This window comes from Bombina bombina, chromosome 2, assembly GCF_027579735.1.
Source record: "Bombina bombina isolate aBomBom1 chromosome 2, aBomBom1.pri, whole genome shotgun sequence".
NCBI lineage: Eukaryota > Metazoa > Chordata > Amphibia > Anura > Bombinatoridae > Bombina > Bombina bombina.
The window spans coordinates 1,443,817,460-1,443,835,854 of NC_069500.1; the positions used below are offsets into that span (position 1 = coordinate 1,443,817,460).

General features: G+C 44.6%; 1 protein-coding gene across 4 annotated transcripts in view; it reads left to right on the plus strand.

Moving 5' to 3' along the window:
- The window catches only part of TTC31 (tetratricopeptide repeat domain 31), a 322,666-nt gene that overhangs the window by 221,037 nt on the left and 83,234 nt on the right, over positions 1-18,395 (plus strand). For all 4 annotated transcript variants that reach the window (XM_053704410.1, XM_053704409.1, XM_053704408.1 and 1 more), the window contains 2 exons: positions 12,661-12,751; positions 12,887-13,028. In XM_053704410.1, coding sequence (XP_053560385.1) covers positions 12,661-12,751; positions 12,887-13,028 — 233 coding nt within the window. The remainder of the gene's footprint in view (positions 1-12,660; positions 12,752-12,886; positions 13,029-18,395) is intronic.

The following is an 18,395-nucleotide window of genomic DNA, read 5'->3' on the forward strand; positions in this document are numbered from 1 at the left end:
GGTTTTGGTATGCGGATCTTGTCCGGATGGCCTCTTGCCAACCGTCGACTCTTCCGTTAAGACCAGACCTTCTGTCGCAAGGTCCTTTTTTCCATCAGGATCTCAAATCCTTAAATTTAAAGGTATGAAGATTGAACGCTTGATTCTTAGTCAAAGAGGTTTCTCTGACTCTGTGATTAATACTTTGTTACAGGCTCGTAAATCTGTATCTAGGAAGATATATTATAGAGTCTGGAAGACTTACATTTCTTGTTGTCTTTCTCATCATTTTTCTTGGCATTCTTTTAGAATTCCGAGAATTTTACAGTTTCTTCAGGATGGTTTGGATAAAGGTTTGTCTGCAAGTTCCTTGAAAGGACAAATCTCTGCTCTTTCTGTTCTTTTTCACAGAAAGATTGCTAATCTTCCTGATATTCATTGTTTTGTACAAGCTTTGGTTCGTATAAAACCTGTCATTAAGTCAATTTCTCCTCCTTGGAGTTTGAATTTGGTTCTGGGGGCTCTTCAAGCTCCTCCGTTTGAACCTATGCATTCATTGGACATTAAATTACTTTCTTGGAAAGTTTTGTTCCTTTTGGCAATCTCTTCTGCCAGAATAGTTTCTGAATTATCTGCTCTTTCTTGTGAGTCTCCTTTTCTGATTTTTCATCAGGATAAGGCGGTGTTGCGAACTTCTTTTACATTTTTACCTAAGGTTGTGAATTCTAACAACATTAGTAGAGAAATTGTGGTTCCTTTATGTCCTAATCCTAGGAATTCTAAGGAGAGATCATTGCATTCTTTGGATGTAGTTAGAGCTTTGAAATATTATGTTGAAGCTACTAAGAATTTCCGAAAGACTTCTAGTTTGTTATCTTTTCCGGTTCTAGGAAAGGTCAGAAGGCCTCTGCCATTTCTTTGGCATCTTGGTTGAAATCTTTAATTCATCATGCTTATGTCGAGTCGGGTAGAACTCCGCCTCAAAGGATTACAGCTCATTCTACTAGGTCAGTTTCTACTTCCTGGGCGTTTAGGAATGAAGCTTCGGTTGATCAGATTTGCAAAGCAGCAACTTGGTGGTCTTTGCATACTTTTACTAAATTCTACCATTTTGATGTGTTTTCTTCTTCTGAAGCAGTCTTTGGTAGAAAAGTTCTTCAGGCAGCGGTTTCAGTTTGATTCTTCTGCTTATAATTTCAGTTTTTTTCATTATAAGATTTAAACTTTATTTTGGGTGTGGATTATTTTCAGCGGAATTGGCTGTCTTTATTTTATCCCTCCCTCTCTAGTGACTCTTGCGTGGAAGATCCACATCTTGGGTAGTCATTATCCCATAAGTCACTAGCTCATGGACTCTTGCTAATTACATGAAAGAAAACATAATTTATGTAAGAACTTACCTGATAAATTAATTTCTTTCATATTAGCAAGAGTCCATGAGGCCCACCCTTTTTGTGGTGGTTATGATTTTTTTGTATAAAGCACAATTATTCCAATTCCTTATTTTTTATGCTTTCGCACTTTTTTCTTATCACCCCACTTCTTGGCTATGCGTTAAACTGATTTGTGGGTGTGGTGAGGGGTGTATTTATAGGCATTTATAGGCACTTTGCCCCTCCTGGTAGGAATGTATATCCCATACGTCACTAGCTCATGGACTCTTGCTAATATGAAAGAAATGAATTTATCAGGTAAGTTCTTACATAAATTATGTTTTTTCTAGCTGCTAGGATAGTTATCCTGTTTTCTGCTGTCTCTGCCTATCTAGCCTCCAGATCTAGATATGTTATAAGGCATCGGAGGACTCATGATTTTCCTGAAGTACCTTAGGGTATGGTATGGGATAAGGGACATGAGGGGTTCCTTGAGTCCTTTTTGGGACATGTTCCTTGGATATATGTATCTTTTTTTCTTTGTCTGTCCTTGTGTTCTAGGGAGTTTGTCTCCCTGGGCGTTGCCTTTTCAAGACAACTGTGGGTTGTCCTCGTGGTGTTGAGTTCCTTTGGATTTCCCTGATCTCTGGTTTCCTTTTTGGGGGTAGATGCGTTCCTTATCTTTGGCCGGGTACCTTCTTGGGTGTCGTGTCCAGTGGGTCAGACACCTCGGAGGTTGTTTGGGCCTGACAGACTCTAGGTCTGAGTGGTCTCTACTTTGGCTTTGCCGGTGGTGTAACTGATGTGCAAGTTACCTGGGTTTGGGTTTTCTCCCGTGTCGTTTGTATTTAAAAAAAATTTGGGTGTTGAGTAATTCAAGCTGTGGTGCCTTTCGAGGGGCCACATTTTGTACCCACCCGTTTGCATTCAGTGTCCTTTAGCTTGTGTATTGTTTTCCCAAAAGTAATGAATGCAGTTGTGGACTCTTCCCTTTTAAGAATAAAAACATGAATTATGCTTACCTGATAATTTCATTTTCTTCTGAAGGGAAGAGTCCACAGCTCCCGCCCTTGTTTTATATCTATGAGGCGGCTGTAGTTTTTGTTCTTCTGGCACCTTTTTTTCACTCTGATATTTCTCCTACTGTTCCTTGTTCCCTTGGCAGAATGACTGGGGGATGAGGGAAGTGGGGGAGGTATTTAAGCCTTTGGCTAGGTTGTCTTTGCCTCCACCTGGTGGGCAGGTTCGGAATTCCCAGAAGTAAAGAATGCAGCTGTGGACTCTTCCCTTCAGAAGAAAATGAAATTATCAGGTAAGCATAATTAATTTTTTATACTGTTCCAGGGAGACAAATCCCCCATTTGGAATTTGAGTAGACAATAGAGGTTCTAAAACTGTTGTGTAAACAAACCACTGCTCTACACTGTACCTGGGCACATAGTTTCCCTCTTATCACTAATGGGATTAGGCTTGGTGTAGTCTACATGTCTGGGGAACAAGTTTTCTTAACAAAGATAAGCCGGCTGGGTGTGGCTGAATGGGGGAGCCTAAACTGGTTACATAAGCCCAGCTACGTGTGGGGCAGATTTCCATCCTGAAAGACATTTTCCTGTTGAAAAACTGTAGAGTGCTCTGGTAACCGGCATGTGTAATAAAACAGTCCGAAATTAGTTTCAAGATGCTGGTTACCTGGGCTCTGCCTTAGCCGCTCAAACCACGGCACTGCCCCAGGCACTCTCATTAGGGAATGGTACCCCTGCAGTCCTCACACAAGGGTTTCCTACAGTTTGTAGGGGTTTTAGCATCCATGGCAGTCATTGTCCCAGTTCCCCAAATAGTTCCCAAAAAAGGAGGGAACTTTTCGCCCCATTCTAGACATGAAGTGTCTAAACAAATTCTTGAGGGCTCAGTCCTTCAAAATGGAAACCTTCAGGTTCATCCTTCCCCTCGTCCAGAAGGGACAGTTTATGGCCACCAAAGATCTAAATGATGCGTATCTTCACATCCCCATTCACTGGGATCATCATCAATTCCTTTGAATTTGCCTTCCTGGACAATTACTACCAGTTCATAGCTCTTCAATTTGGTTTAGCTACGGCTCTGAGGATCTTTACAAAAATCCTAGTGGCTCTTCTTGTGGTAGTCAGACTGCAAGGGATTGCTATGGCGCCATACTTGGACGACATCTTGGTTCAAGTGCCATCTTTAGATATAGCAGGCTCTCATACAGAGAAGCTACTTTGGTATCTTAAGACACATGGCTGGAAAGTGAATCTGGAAAAGAGCTCTCTCATTTCCAACACATGAGTGAGTTTCCTAGGAACCATAATAGATTCTGTCTGCATGAGAGTTTACCTACGGATCAGCGACGGGAGAAGCTTCAAACTGCCTGCCGTCTTCTTCCGACCACTTTTCGGCCTTTGGTGGCTCAATGCATGGATGTGGTAGGTCTTATGGTGGTGGCTTTGGATGCTGTTCTGGTTGCTCTCTTTCATCTGAGACCTCTACAGTTATGTATGCTCAGTCAATGGAGCAGCAATCACTTAGACCTGTCCCAGTTAAACTGTCTGGTTCCAGTGCCAAGAGAGTCTCTCTCCTGGTGGCTGTCTCAGGAACCTGTGCTCCAGGGCATGCGCTTCTTACCCCAATCCTGTGAGATCTTAACAACAGATGATAGTTTCACAGGCTGAGACGCTTTATGGGGCCCTCTGAAAACTCAGGGAACCTGGCAACCAGAGGAAGAAAGAGTACCTATCAACATTCTGGATCTGAGGGCCATCGTCAATAACACTCTACAGTTGTGGCTTCTGTTGTATTCCATCCATTTTTTTTTTATTTGATTCCAATCGGTCAATATCACTACGATGGCCTATGTCAATCACCAGTGCGAAACTCACAGTTCTCTGGCAATGAAGAAAGCATCTTGTGTCCTTCAATGGGCAGAGACATTTAAAGGTCAAATTTCAGCTATCCACATTCCAGGCGTGGACAATTGAGAAGCAGATTTTTTTTAAGCAGGCAGACTCTGCTCGCTAAACCAGGAGGTATTTTGTGAGATCACCTGCAGGTGAGGGTGACCGGAGAAAGATATGATGGCTTTCAGCCTCAATGCCAAGCTGCCAGATATGGATCAAGGTCCAGATATCCTCTAGCGGAGTTGGTGGGCGCTTTAGGAGTTCCATGTCACTTAATATAGTCTATTTCTTTCCTCCAATTGTTCTAGCTTGAATCAAACAGGAAGAAATTCCAGCGATCCTGCTAGCTCCAGCTTTGCCACGCCGGACTGGGTATGCGGATCTAGTGAGAATGTCATCTGCTCCCCCATAGCGCTTAATTCAAAGGCCGGACCTTCTGGCGTAGGGTCCATCTATCAAAATTTAAATTCTCTGTGGTTGACTGGATGGAGATTTAAACCATAGTTATGTCTCGGAGAGGATTTTCTGAGACGGTTATTAATACTTTGGTTCAGGCCAGATAACCTGTTACCAGGCGTATTTACCACAAAATATAGAGAACTTATCTGTCTTGGTGTCCGGACAGGGGGTTCCTATGGCACGACGTGAAGACCCTGCATATCCTTCAATTTCTTCAGGATGTTTTAGAGAAGGGCCTGCCGGCGAACTCTTAAGGGTCAGATTTCTGCTCTTTCTGTTTTGTTACATAAGACGTTGGCTCGGTTGCCAGATGTTCAGTCTTTTGTTCAGGCTCTTGCTAGAATTAGACCTGTTTTCAAACCTGTTGCTCCTCCATGGAGCTTTAATCTTGTTCTTAGAGTTCTTCAACAGGCATTTGAACCTATGCATTCTATTGATATTAAACTTTTAACTTGGAAAGTTTTGTTTTCGTTGGCTCTCTCTTCTGCTCGTAAAGTTTCTGAATCGACTGACCTTCAATGTGACCCGCCTTATGTAATCGTTCATGCGGATAAGGCTGTTCTGCGGACAGAGATGGGTTTTTTACCTAAGGTTGTTTCAACTCACAATATTAATCAATAAATTGTTGTTCCATCTTTGTCCCAATCCTTCCTTTAAGGAGAGGTTGTTACTTAATCTGGATGTGGTTAGAGCTTTAAAGTTTTATCTTCATGATACCATGGAATTTTCTTCAATTATCTTCCTTATTTGTCCTGCATTCTGGTAAGCGCTGCGGAATCTGTTAGCGCTTTACAAATAACCGATAATAATAATAATAATAAGCGCAAAGGTCAGAATGCTACTGCTGTTACCCTATACTTCTGGCTCAGAAGTTTGATTTGCATGGCGTATATAGAAGCACGCCAGCAGCCTCCATCTTGGATTACAGCACACTCTACGTGTGCAGTTTCTTCTTCCTGGGCCTTCAAGAATGAGGCATCAGTTGAACAGATTTGTAAGGCTGCTACTTGATCCTCATTGCATACTTTCACGAAAATTTACCGATTTGATGTTTTTACCTCAGTAGAGGCATCTACTGGGAGAAAGGGCTCTTCAAGCAGTGGTGCCTAGTACTTGGGACTGTCTATTTTGTGGACTCTCACTGCCATTTGAAAGAAAACCTAATTTACACTTACCTGATAAATTATTTTCTTTCTTGACAGTGAGAGTCCACGAACCCGCCCTGATATAATGTAGTGGCGCCAGTCTTATGGCACCTCTGTTCACCTTGTATCTCTCTTTTTTTTCTTATCCTCAGCTTAAACTACTGTGAGGGTAGTGGAAGTGGGAGGGATATTTAATGCTTTTTTCTCTTACATGGTGTATCCAGTGCACGGATTCATCCTTACTTGTGGGATATTCTCATTCCCTACAGGAAGTGGCAAAGAGAGCACACAGCAGAGCATTCTTATCCAAACTGCCAGTTTTTCCAAAGATAGCGATAGCTCAGTTTTAAGAACAGAGGATGAGCAATCAGAAGCTTTGGATGATTTATCTGTAGTACCCTCACAGCAATCTGAAGTGGCAGTGAGGGACGGTCTGTCTGAGGGAGAAATTTCTGACACAGGAAAAGTTTCTCAGCGGGCAGAGTCAGATTCCTTAGCGTTTAAATTTAAGCTGGAACACCTCCGCGTCCTGCTTAAGGAGGTTTTAGCTACGCTGGATGATTGTGACCCTATGGTGGTCCCAGAAAAATTGTGTAAAATGGACAGGTTTTTAGAGGTCCCTGTATACACGGAGGCGTTTCCGATCCCGAAGAGGGTGGCGGATATTGTGACTAGGGAGTGGGAGAGACCAGGTGTACCTTTTGTTTCCCCCCCCCCCCCCATCTTTAAGAAAATGTTCCCCATAAATGACCCCAGACGGGACGCGTTGCAGACGGTCCCTAAGGTAGAGGGAGCAGTTTCAACACTTGCTAAGCGTACAACTATACCAATAGAGGACAGTTGTGCTTTCAAAGACCCTATGGATAAAAAATTGGAAGGTTTGCTGAAGAAAATGTTTGTTCAGCAAGGTTTCCTTCTTCAACCAATTGCCTGCATTATTCCTGTAACTACTGCAGCGGCTTTTTGGTTTGAGGTGCTGGAGGAGTCCCTCCAGAGGGAGACTTCATATGACGAGGTCATGGATAGAATTCATGCTCTAAAGCTGGCTAATTCTTTTATCACTGATGCCGCTTTCCAATTAGCCAAGTTAGCGGCGAAAAATTCAGGTTTTGCCATTATGGCGCGAAGAGCGCTTTGGCTCAAATCATGGTCGGCTGACGTGTCGTCCAAAACAAAGTTACTAAACATTCCTTTCAAGGGGAAGACCCTTTTTGGTCCCGAGTTGAAAGAAATTATTGCGGATATCACTGTGGGGAAGGGCCATGCCCTCCCGCAGGATAGACCGTTTAAGGCTAAAAACAAGGCTAATTTTCGCTCCTTTCACAACTTCAGGAGCGGACCTGCTGCAACCTCTGCTGCCGCAAAGCAAGATAACGCTTCACAGCCCAAAACAACCTGGAAACCCTTGCAGGGCTGGAATAAGGGTAAACAGGCCAAGAAGCCTGCACCTGCTACCAAGACAGCATGAAGGGGTAGCCCCCGATCCGGGACCGGATCTAGTAGGGGGCAGACTCTCTCTCTTTGCTCAGGCTTGGGCAAGAGATGTTCCAGATCCCTGGGCATTAGAAATTGTTGCTCAGGGGTATCTTCTAGAATTCAAGGACTCTCCCCCAAGGGGAAGGTTCCACATTTCTCGTTTGTCTTCAGACCAGACAAAGAAGCAGGTGTTCTTATGCTGTGTAGAAGATCTTCTAAAGATGGGAGTGATACACCCAGTTCCAATAGCAGAACAAGGACTGGGCTTTTAATCAAACCTGTTCCTAGTTCCCAAAAAGGAAGGAACTTTCAGGCCAATTCTGGATCTAAAAATTCTAAACAAATTCCTCAGAGTTCCATCATTCAAAATGGAAACCATTCGGACAATCTTGCCGATGATCCAGGAAGGTCAATATATGACTACCGTGGATCTAAAGGATGCGTACCTACATATTCCTATCCACAAAGATCATCATCAGTTCCTAAGGTTCGCCTTTCTGGACACGCATTACCAGTTCGTGGCCCTTCCTTTCGAGTTGGCCACCGCTCCCAGAATTTTCACAAAGGTGCTAGGGTCCCTTCTAGCGGTACTAAGACCGCGGGGTATTTCAGTAGCACCTTACCTAGACGACATCTTAATACAGGCGTCGTCTTTTCACAGAGCCAAGGCTCATACGGACATTGTTCTGGCCTTTCTAAGGTCTCACGGGTGGAAGGTGAACGTAGAAAAGAGTTCTCTGTCCCCGCTCACAAGGGTTCCCTTCCTGGGAACACTAATAGACTCGGTAGAAATTAAAATATTTCTGACAGAGGTCAGGAAGTCAAAGCTTTCAACTACATGCCGAGTTCTTCATTCCATTCCTCGGCCTTCTGTGGCTCAGTGCATGGAGGTAATCAGATTAATGGTTGCGGCAATGGACGTGGTCCCTTTTGCCCGAATTCATCTAAGACCACTGCAACTGTGCATGCTCAAACAGTGGAATGGGGATTATGCAGATTTGTCTCCTCAAATACAAATGGACCAGAACACCAGAGACTCTCTTCTCTGGTGGTTGTCTCAGGATCACCTGTCTCAGGGAATGAGCTTCCGCAGACCGGAGTGGATCATTGTCACGACCGATGCCAGTCTGTTAGGCTGGGGTGCGGTCTGAGACTCCCTGAAAGCTCAGGGTCTATGGTCTCTGGAAGAATCTCTTCTCCCGATAAACATTTTGGAACTGAGAGCGATATTCAATACGCTCCAGGCATGGCCTCAACTAGCGGAGGCAAAATTCATCAGATTTCAGTCGGACAACATCATGACTGTAGCGTACATCAATCATCAGGGAGGAACAAAGAGTTCCCTAGCGATGAAGGAAGTAACCAAGATCATCAAATGGGCGGAGGATCACTCCTGCCATCTATCTGCAATTCACATCCCAGGAGTAGACAACTGGGAGGCGGATTTTCTGAGTCGTCATACTTTTCACCCGGGGGAGTGGGAACTCCACCCGGAGGTTTTTGCTCAGCTGACCCAGCTATGGGGCATTCCAGAACTGGATCTGATGGCGTCCCGTCAGAACACCAAACTTCCCCTTTACGGATCCAGGTCCAGGGATCCCAAGGCGGCATTGATAGATGCTTTAGTAGCGCCTTGGTCATTCAGTCTAGCTTATGTCTTTCCACCGTTTCCTCTTCTCCCTCGGCTAGTAGCCAGAATCAAACAGGAGAAGGCTTCGGTAATTCTGATAGCGCCTGCTTGGCCACGCAGGACTTGGTATGCAGACCTAGTGGACATGTCATCGGTTCCACCATGGACACTGCATTCGAGGCACTATCTTCTAATACAAGGTCCTTTCAAGCATCCAAATCTAGTTTCTCTGCAACTGACTGCTTGGAGATTGAATGCTTAATTCTAGCTAAGCGTGGGTTCTCTGAATCAGTTATAGATACTCTGATCCAGGCCAGAAAGCCTGTCACCAGGAAAATTTACCATAAGATATGGCGGAAATATCTTTGTTGGTGTGAATCCAAGGGTTACTCGTGGAGTAAGATTAGGATTCCAAGGATATTGTCTTTTCTCCAAGAAGGATTGGAGAAGGGTTTGGCAGCTAGTTCTTTAAAGGGACAGATATCGGCTCTGTCTATCCTGTTACACAAGCGTCTGGCAGCTGTACCAGACGTTCAGGCGTTTGCACAGGCCCTAGTTAGAATCAAGCCTGTCTACAAACCTGTGGCTCCTCCATGGAGTCTAAATTTAGTTCTTTCAGTTCTTCAAGGGGTTCCGTTTGAACCTTTACATTCCATAGATATTAAGTTATTATCTTGGAAAGTTTTGTTTTTGGTAGCCATTTCTTCTGCTCGAAGAGTTTCTGAATTGTCTGCTTTGCAGTGTAATTCACCCTATCTGGTGTTCCATGCAGATAAGGTTGTTTTGCGTACTAAACCTGGTTTTCTTCCAAAAGTGGTTTCTAATAAGAATATTAACCAGGAAATCATTGTTCCTTCTCTGTGCCCTAATCCAGTTTCTAAGAAGGAACGACTGTTACACAATCTTGATGTGGTTCGTGCTTTAAAGTTCTATTTAAATGCAACTAAAGATTTCAGACAAACATCATCCTTGTTTGTTGTCTATTCTGGTAAGAGGAGAGGTCAGAAAGCGACTGCTACCTCTCTTTCCTTCTGGCTGAAAAGCATCATCCGATTGGCCTATGAGACTGCGGGACAGCAGCCTCCTGAACGAATTACAGCTCATTCCACCAGAGCTGTGGCTTCCACTTGGGCTTTCAAGAATGAGGCTTCTGTTGAACAGATTTGTAAGGCAGTGACTTGGTCTTCACTGCATACATTTGCCAAATTTTACAAATTCGATACTTTTACTTCTTCGGAGGCTATTTTTGGGAGAAAGGTTTTGCAAGCAGTGGTGCCTTCCGTTTAGGTTACCTGACTTGTTCCCTCCCTTCATCCGTGTCCTAAAGCTTTGGTATTGGTTCCCACAAGTAAGGATGAATCTGTGGACTGGATACACCATGTAAGAGAAAACAGAATTTATGCTTACCTGATAAATTACTTTCTCTTACGGTGTATCCAGTCCACGGCCCGCCCTGGCAATTAGGTCAGTTTCAAATTTATTTTTGTAAAACTACAGTCACCACTGCACCCTATGGTTCTCCTTTTTCTCCTAACTGTCGGTCGAATGACTGGGGGGGCGGAGCCTGATGGGAGCTATATGGACAGCTCTGCTGTGTGCTCTCTTTGCCACTTCCTGTAGGGAATGAGAATATCCCACAAGTAAAGGATGAATCCGTGGACTGGATACACCGTAAGAGAAAGTAATTTTTCAGGTAAGCATAAATTCTGTTTTTGAAGGGTGTCTTGGCCGCCTCCTGGTGGCCAAATGAAGTATTTCCCATAGGTAATTATTTTGTGCACTGTCATTGCCAAAAAACAAAATACATTTTTGTAAGCATAAATTATTTTTTTAAAGTGGTGGTTACTTATTGATATATACTGTGCATATATAAACATTTTTTATGTGTGTAGACCTTTTTGTAATGCTTCACTTAAAGGGACACTGAACCCAAAATTTTGTTTTCGTGATTAAGATTTACTCCTATTATCAAATTTTCTTCATTCTCTTGCTATCTTTATTTGAAAAAGAAGGCATCTATGCTAAGGAGCCAGCCAAATTTTAGTTCAGAACACTGAACAGCACTTGTGTATTCGTGGGTGAGTTTATCCACCAATTAGCAAGAACAACCCAGGTTGTTCACCAAAAATGGGCTGGCAGGCATCTAAACTTACATTCTTAACGTAAATTAGAAAGTTGCTTAAAATTGCATGCACTATCTGAATCATGAAAGAAAAAATTTGGGTTCAGTGTCCATTTAATTGCTGCTATATACTGTGTATATATAAACAGTTGTGTGTGCAGACCTTTTGTAATGCAGAGCTTAATTGTTGCTATATACTCGGCATATATAAACATTTATTGTTTGTATAGTCAGTGAAGTGCTTAATTGCTGAGTGCACCTGCTCTTCGACTACTGGGGTTTTGAGTGGTGGACCCTTCTGACCCTCGCCTCTAGGTTTTTTTTTTGATGGTTGGAGGAGCCCTCTGCGTCTCTTTTTGGGGGGGTGGGATGGTTGGAGGAGCCATAGGTTTGGGATAGTTGGATGAGCCCTCTATCTGTTACCTCTAAGGGGGTTTGAGATGGTTAAAGCATCCCTCTAGCCCTTTCCACTGGAGGTGTTTGGAATGGTCGGAGGAGTCATCTGCCTCTTGGAAGTTTGGGATAGTTGGAGGAGTCCTCTGCCCCTTGCCTCAGGGGGTTTTGAGATGGGTGGAGGAGCCACCTGCCTCCGGTAGATTTGGGATGGTTGGAAGAGCCATCTGCTTCTTACCTCTGGGAGGTTTGAGATGGTTAGAGGAGCCCTCTGCCCTTCACCTCTGGGGAGTTTTAGGATGGTTAGAGGAGCCCTCTGCCCCTTTCCTCTGTGGGTGTTTTAGGATGGTTAGAGGAGCCCTCTGCCCTTCACCTCTGGGGAGTTTTAGGATGGTTAGAGGAGCCCTCTGCCCCTTTCCTCTGTGGGTGTTTGGAGGAGCCATCTGCCTCCTGGGAATTTTGGGATTATTGGATGAAAAATCTGCCCCTGGGAGGTTTGGGATGGTAGGTGGAGCCATCTGCCTCTGGGACGCTTGGGATAATTGGAGGAGCCATCAGCCTTTGGGATGATTGGGGGAGCCATCTGCCTCTGGGACGCTTGGGATGATTGGGGGAACCATCTGCCTCTGGGACGCTTGGGATGATTGGGGGAACCATCTGCCTCTGGGACGCTTGGGATGATTGGGGGAACCATCTGCCTCTGGGACGCTTGGGTTGATTGGGGGAGCCATCTGCCTCTGGGACGCTTGGGATGGTAGGTGGAGCCATCTGCCTCTGGGATGCTTGGGGGAGCCATCTGCCTCTGGGATGCTTGGGGGAGCCATCTGCCTCTGGGATGCTTGGGGGAGCCATCTGCCTCTGGGATGCTTGGGGGAGCCATCTGCCTCTGGGATGCTTGGGGGAGCCATCTGCCTCTGGGATGCTTGGGGGAGCCATCTGCCTCTGGGATGCTTGGGGGAGCCATCTGCCTCTGGGATGCTTGGGGGAGCCATCTGCCTCTAGGACGCTTGGGGAGCCATCTGCCTCTGGGACGCTTAGGATGATTGGGGGAGCCCTCTGCAGCTTTGTGCTTTGATGCTTGGGTAATGGTGCTCTCTTTGGTAACACACTTGCATCCTCTTGTCTTTGGCATCTTTCATGTCTCTTTATTGATGTTTGTTTTCTTCAGCTATAGGTAACCACATGGCTGCTAGTGAAAGATTTGAGGAATCCATAAATTTTTATACAGAGGCCATTAAACTGAACCCTTCTGAGCACAGGTATGTGTCTGTGTCCTTTGCGGTGCCTTATACCCACCCTTCACATATAACTACTGTTTGATTATCTTCCTCTAGTAGCGTTTTGTGCCAGCTAAATGTCTCACTTGCCTCTCACCAGTTGTCTTTGCCCCACAGGTTTCTGGGTAACCGTTCTTATTGTTATGAACGAATTAGGCGCTATACAGAGGCTCTGCAGGATGCTGAACTTGCTCTACAGCTTGAGCCTCACTTTATAAAGGGACTATTTAGGAAAGGGAAAGCACTAAAAGGACTTAAGGTACTTAAGAAGGGAGTCGCATGTATGGGGTCTGTAATTAATGGTCAGCACTGTAATCCTCATGTAATTTTCATTTTTTCCACTTGCCTGATGCTCATCCTCCGCTTTGTACCTCTTCCCTGTCTCACACCAGTATACCCAGCTGTGAGAGCGACTGCTTCTCCATTGGTGCATTGTTACCCAGCAAATGACCTTCACCAGGGAAGCTTCCTCATAGGTCCATTGATATTTGTTGTTGCATATTTCTCTCTAGACACTGCACATACAGCACAAGTTATGCTACTCTGGTTTTCAAACCTGTCCTCAGTCCGCCCCAACAGTCCAGGTTTTCTGGATTACCTTGAGTGAGAGCAGGTAAAATAACCAGGTTTACTAATCGGCTGATTATTTCACCTGTGCTCCAGTTCAGATATCCAAAAAAAAGTTAGCCTTTTAGGGAGGCCTGAGGCCAAGTTTGAAAACCAGTGGTCTAGACTGATGGCTGCTCCTCTCTTCTGGGCTGACGGTGGTGGCCCCTCTCGCCTGCTTTTTCCCACAGGTGCCAGACTTGGTGCTTCCCACTAACTGACCCAGATCCTACTGGAATCTAGATGTTTATTCCTATTCCAGCCTTTGTATAGTTTGTTGTGCAGATGTATGGCTTGCATTATTAGCCCATGTAAAGCTATGCAAATACAAATCGCCACTGGCGTCTTTACGTGTGAGACCTCATTTGTACAGAGCTTGTTCTCCCGTCTTTATTCACCCAGCACATGAGATTTATTCATTAACCCCTATGTGCAGATAGTTACACAACTATAGCAAAAGGCGGAAATAGATATTGAACTTTAGACCAATGCAGCAGGAAGGGTTTAAGACTTTACAGAGACTTAATAATGGGGGAGGGGCAGCCTCTTGCATGAAAATAAAGAATATAATTATACCTATGGCTTAATACAGCGAGATCAGTGCATGATCTGTTATGGATTAACGGTCCCAGCAGGGTAAGAATAAACTAGATTCGCCAGATGCACAGTGTTCATGCCGATGTTAAGATTGCAACAAGGGTTAATGGACGACTTACCTCAAGAAGCACAAGAGTCACATCTGCAAATATTATGAGTACGAGATGGCTGAAAGTTTTGAATCTGTTAATGGTTTATTTAAAAAATGTCCCTATGTAGTCTCCTATGTTGGAAAAACAGAGTTTATGTTAAATGAAAGAAACTCTCTCTCTCTCTCTCTCTCTCTCTCTCTCTCTCTCTCTCCCTACTACTTTCTCTCCCCCCCCTCTCTCTCCTATAACAGGGTCATGGGGGTTCCATCATCTCTGGAGCATATCAGGGTGTAATGGGGTCACTGGGGTACAAAATCTTTCTTACATTTTTCTTTTACAAGATACAACAAATCCACAGATTTCATCCTTATGGGATATCGCCTCCTGGTCAGCAGGAGGAGGCAAAGAGCACCACAGCAGAGCTGTATATATAGCTCCTCCCTTCCCTCCCACTCCAGTCATTCTCTTTGCCTTTGTTAGTGATAGGAAGAAGTAAAGTGAGGTGTTAGTTTAGATTCTTCAATCAAGAGTTTATTATTTTTAAATGGTACCAGTGTGTGCTATTTTATTCAGGGCTAGAGCTACAAGCTTCTCAGCAATGGGGACTGGAGAGATTTTCATTCCTTCTGCGACTCCCATACTGTCTGCTGCCCTGCTGATGGTCTTAGCAGATATTTTCTAAGACCCTGTTTGTTCCCACAGATCTGCTGGAGGTGATGACAAGAACACCTTCATGATGTGGGACGAATTCATGCTGCGCTCAGCATTAAGGTATGTACAGTCGTTTGCTTCTGGGGAGAATGAGTAACTCAGAACAGACTGGCAATTATTCCCTATACCGGGAGAGGGTAATCAATTTGCACTGGAACATAAAGAGTGTGCATGGGTCTACCCTGTTTATAAGGTGAGCTGAAATTCAGCTGTGCTATCAAGGGACTATAATATATAATTAGACCGGGGATAACATGACAGTGTTTATTGAGCTTGACACTGGGAGATCATGGGTTTTTACCCTAGGGGCCTAACCTTATCTGTGACTAAGTCTATGGCAGGACAGGTTTTGTGTTTGAAGGGGCGCATTGGTGGTTCGTGGTACACTTGCTTTAGATTGCTTTATGTTATCTACATATTTATTCCCCATGCGGTACTTGTTAGTTTCCACCCACGATGGGCGGGGCTTAGCGTTTGGCACGCTTAGCCGCGCATTTGATATCTGGATCCTGAACTTATGGCTGCATGGCTAGAGGCTCCGGTGTGACCAAGGTCGGCTTGTGTCTGTAATCTCACAAGCGGTCTTAGGCTCGCTAGTCACGGAGTGCTACTAAGTGACTTGTGGGGGCAGGTAGGCGCCTCAGCAGAGCTGTGGCGAGGTGCAAGTGCTATTTTTTTTCCCTATAACATCGTGCATAGTTTGTGTACATTTATAAGGGTGACCCACTGAAAGTAATATAGTGCTTCCCTGTTATTGCATTGTTATTACGGAGCAGTAAAAACTATACGGTTTAAATTTTAAAGACACAGTACACTCGTTTTTTTCAGCAAAGTTTTCTCAAAGTTCTTGCTTGCTAATTTTAATTAAAGTACCACGACCAATATTGCTATAGCTTGTTTTTTGTCATGGCTGACCTTCTGGAAAGTACATGTTCTATGTTTTTAGATGCCAATGTGGAACCCCCTATTACTTTTTGTCCCTCATGTACTGAGAGGGCTTAACAGTTTAAAGAACAAATTTTCTTTAATGCAAACTTATCTAAGGATGTTTCTCAAACTGATGAGATTCAGGGTATGCCGCAACTTTCTCCCCAAGCGTCACAGCCTTTAACGCCCGCTCAGGCGACACCGTGTTCTTCAGCGGCGTCTGCTTCATTCACTCTGCAGGATATGGCTGCAGTTATGTCATCTACCCTTTCAGAAGTTTTATCTAAGTTGCCAGCATTGCAAGGCAAACGCAGTAGGAAGGAGGCCCATGCGGTCCCTACGACTTCTGATACTTTGATGGCGATCTCCGATGTACCCTCTCAGGGCTCTGAATTGGGGGGTACGGAGGCTCTGTCTGAGGGGAATTGTCAGACTCCGGAAGTGCATTGCCCCCGGCAGATTCGGACGTAATGTCCTTAAGGTTTAAGCTTGAACACCTTCGGCTGTTGCTACGTGAGGTTTTGATGACTCTGGACGACTGTGACTCTATTGTGGTCCCGCCAGAGAAATTGTGTAAGATGGACAGATATTTGGAAGTTCCTTCTTATTCTGACTTTTTTCCGGTTCCTAAGAGAATTTCGGACATTATTACAAGGGAATGGGAAAGACCCGTTCTCCCCTTCCCCTATTTTTAAGAAAATGTACCCTATAGCTGACACAGTTCGGGACTCTTGGCAATTGATCCCTAAGGTGGAAGGAGCTATCTCTACTCTGGCGAAGCGTACGACTATTCCTATCGAAGACAGTTGTGCTTTCAAAGATCCCATGGATAAGAAGTTGGAGGGTCTTCTCAAAAAACTCTATGTTCATCAAGGGTTTTTATTGCAACCGGCAGCCTGCATTGTAACAGTCACGACGGCGGCTGCTTTTTGTTTTGATGCCCTAGAAGAGTCTCTTAGAACTGAGACTCCTTTGAAAGAAATACAATATAGAATTAAGGCCCTAAGCTAGCTAATTCTTTTATTACGGATGCTTCCTTTCAGATCACCAAATTGGCGGCTAAGAGTTTGGGATTCTCCATCTTAGAACGTAGAGCCTTATGGTTAAAATCTTGGTCTGCGGATGTGTCCTCTAAATCCAAGCTTTTGGATATTCCTTTCAAGGGAAAGACCCTATTCGGGCCTGATCGGAAAGAAATAATTTCTGATATTACAGGAGGTAAGGGTCACCTTCTCCCTCAAGATAAATCATCTAAGCAAAGGGGACATCAGAGTAATTTTCGTTCCTTTCGAAATTTCAAGGGAATCCCCTCTTCCTCTTCCACTAAACAGGAAGTGAATTATTCGCAAGCCAAGCCCACATGGAGACCCAACCAGTCTTGGAACAAGGTTAAACAAGCTAAGAAGTCTGCTGTTGCTACCAAGACAGCATGAAGGGGTGGCCCCCGATCCAGGACCGGATCTAGTAGGGGCAGATTTTCTCTCTTTGTCCAGGCTTGGATAAGAGACGTTCAGGATCTCTGGACACTGGAAATCGTGTCTCAAGGGTATCAGTTGGAGTTCAAAAATTCCTTCCCCAGAGGAAGGTTTCTTCTTTCACGATTGTCTGTAGACCAGATAAAAAGAGAGGCTTTCTTACGCTGCGTAAGAGACCTCTCCTCCATGGGAGTAATTTGTCCCGTTCCAATACTGTAGCAGGGACAGGGGTTTTACTCAAATCTCTTTGTTGTTGCCAAAAAGGAGGGAACGTTACGACCCATTTTAGATCTCAAAAGTCTAAACAAATTTCTCAGAGTTCCATCTTTCAAGATGGAGACTATTCAGACAATTCTTCCATTGATCCAGGAGGGTCAATATATGATTACCGTGGATTTAAAGGATGCATATCTTCATATTCCTATCCACAGAGATCATCACAAGTTCCTAAGGTTTGCCTTTCTGGACAAACAATTTCAGTTTGTGGCCCTTCCTTTCGGTCTCGCCACGGCACCCAGAATTTTCACAAAGGTCCTGGGGTCTCTGCTGGCGGTTCTCATGCCGCGGGGCATTGCAGTGGCGCGTTATCTGGACGATACTCTGATCCAGGCGTCGTCTTATCAGCTAACGAAGTCTCATACCGACATTGTTCTGTCCTTTCTGAGGACTCACGGGTGGAAGGTGAATCTAGAAAAGAGCTCACTAATTCCACAGACAAGGGTTCCTCTGGGAACTCTAATCGACTCTCTATCTATGAAGATCTTTTTGACGGAAGTCAGAAAGTTAAAGATTCTGAATGCATGCCGATCCCTTCAGTCCAATCCTCGGTCGTCAGTGGCTCAGTGCATGGAGGCAATTGGATTTAATGGTGGCGGCAATGGACATCATTCCGTTTGCTTGTTTTCATCTCAGACCTCTACAACTGAGCATGCTCAAAGAATGGAATGGAGATTATGCAAATTTGTCTCCTCAAATAGATCTGGATCAGGAGACAAGGGACTCTCTTCTTTGGTGGTTGTCATCTGTCCCAAGGGACATGTTTCTGCAGACCCTCTTGGGTGATAGTGACAACGGACGCCAGCCTGGTAGGATGGGGTGCAGTCTGGAACTCCCTGAAGGCTCAGGGTGTGTGGACTCGGTCGGAGTCTCTACTTCCCATCAATATTCTGGAGTTAAGAGCAATATTCAATGCGCTTCAGACGTGGCCTCAGTTGGCTT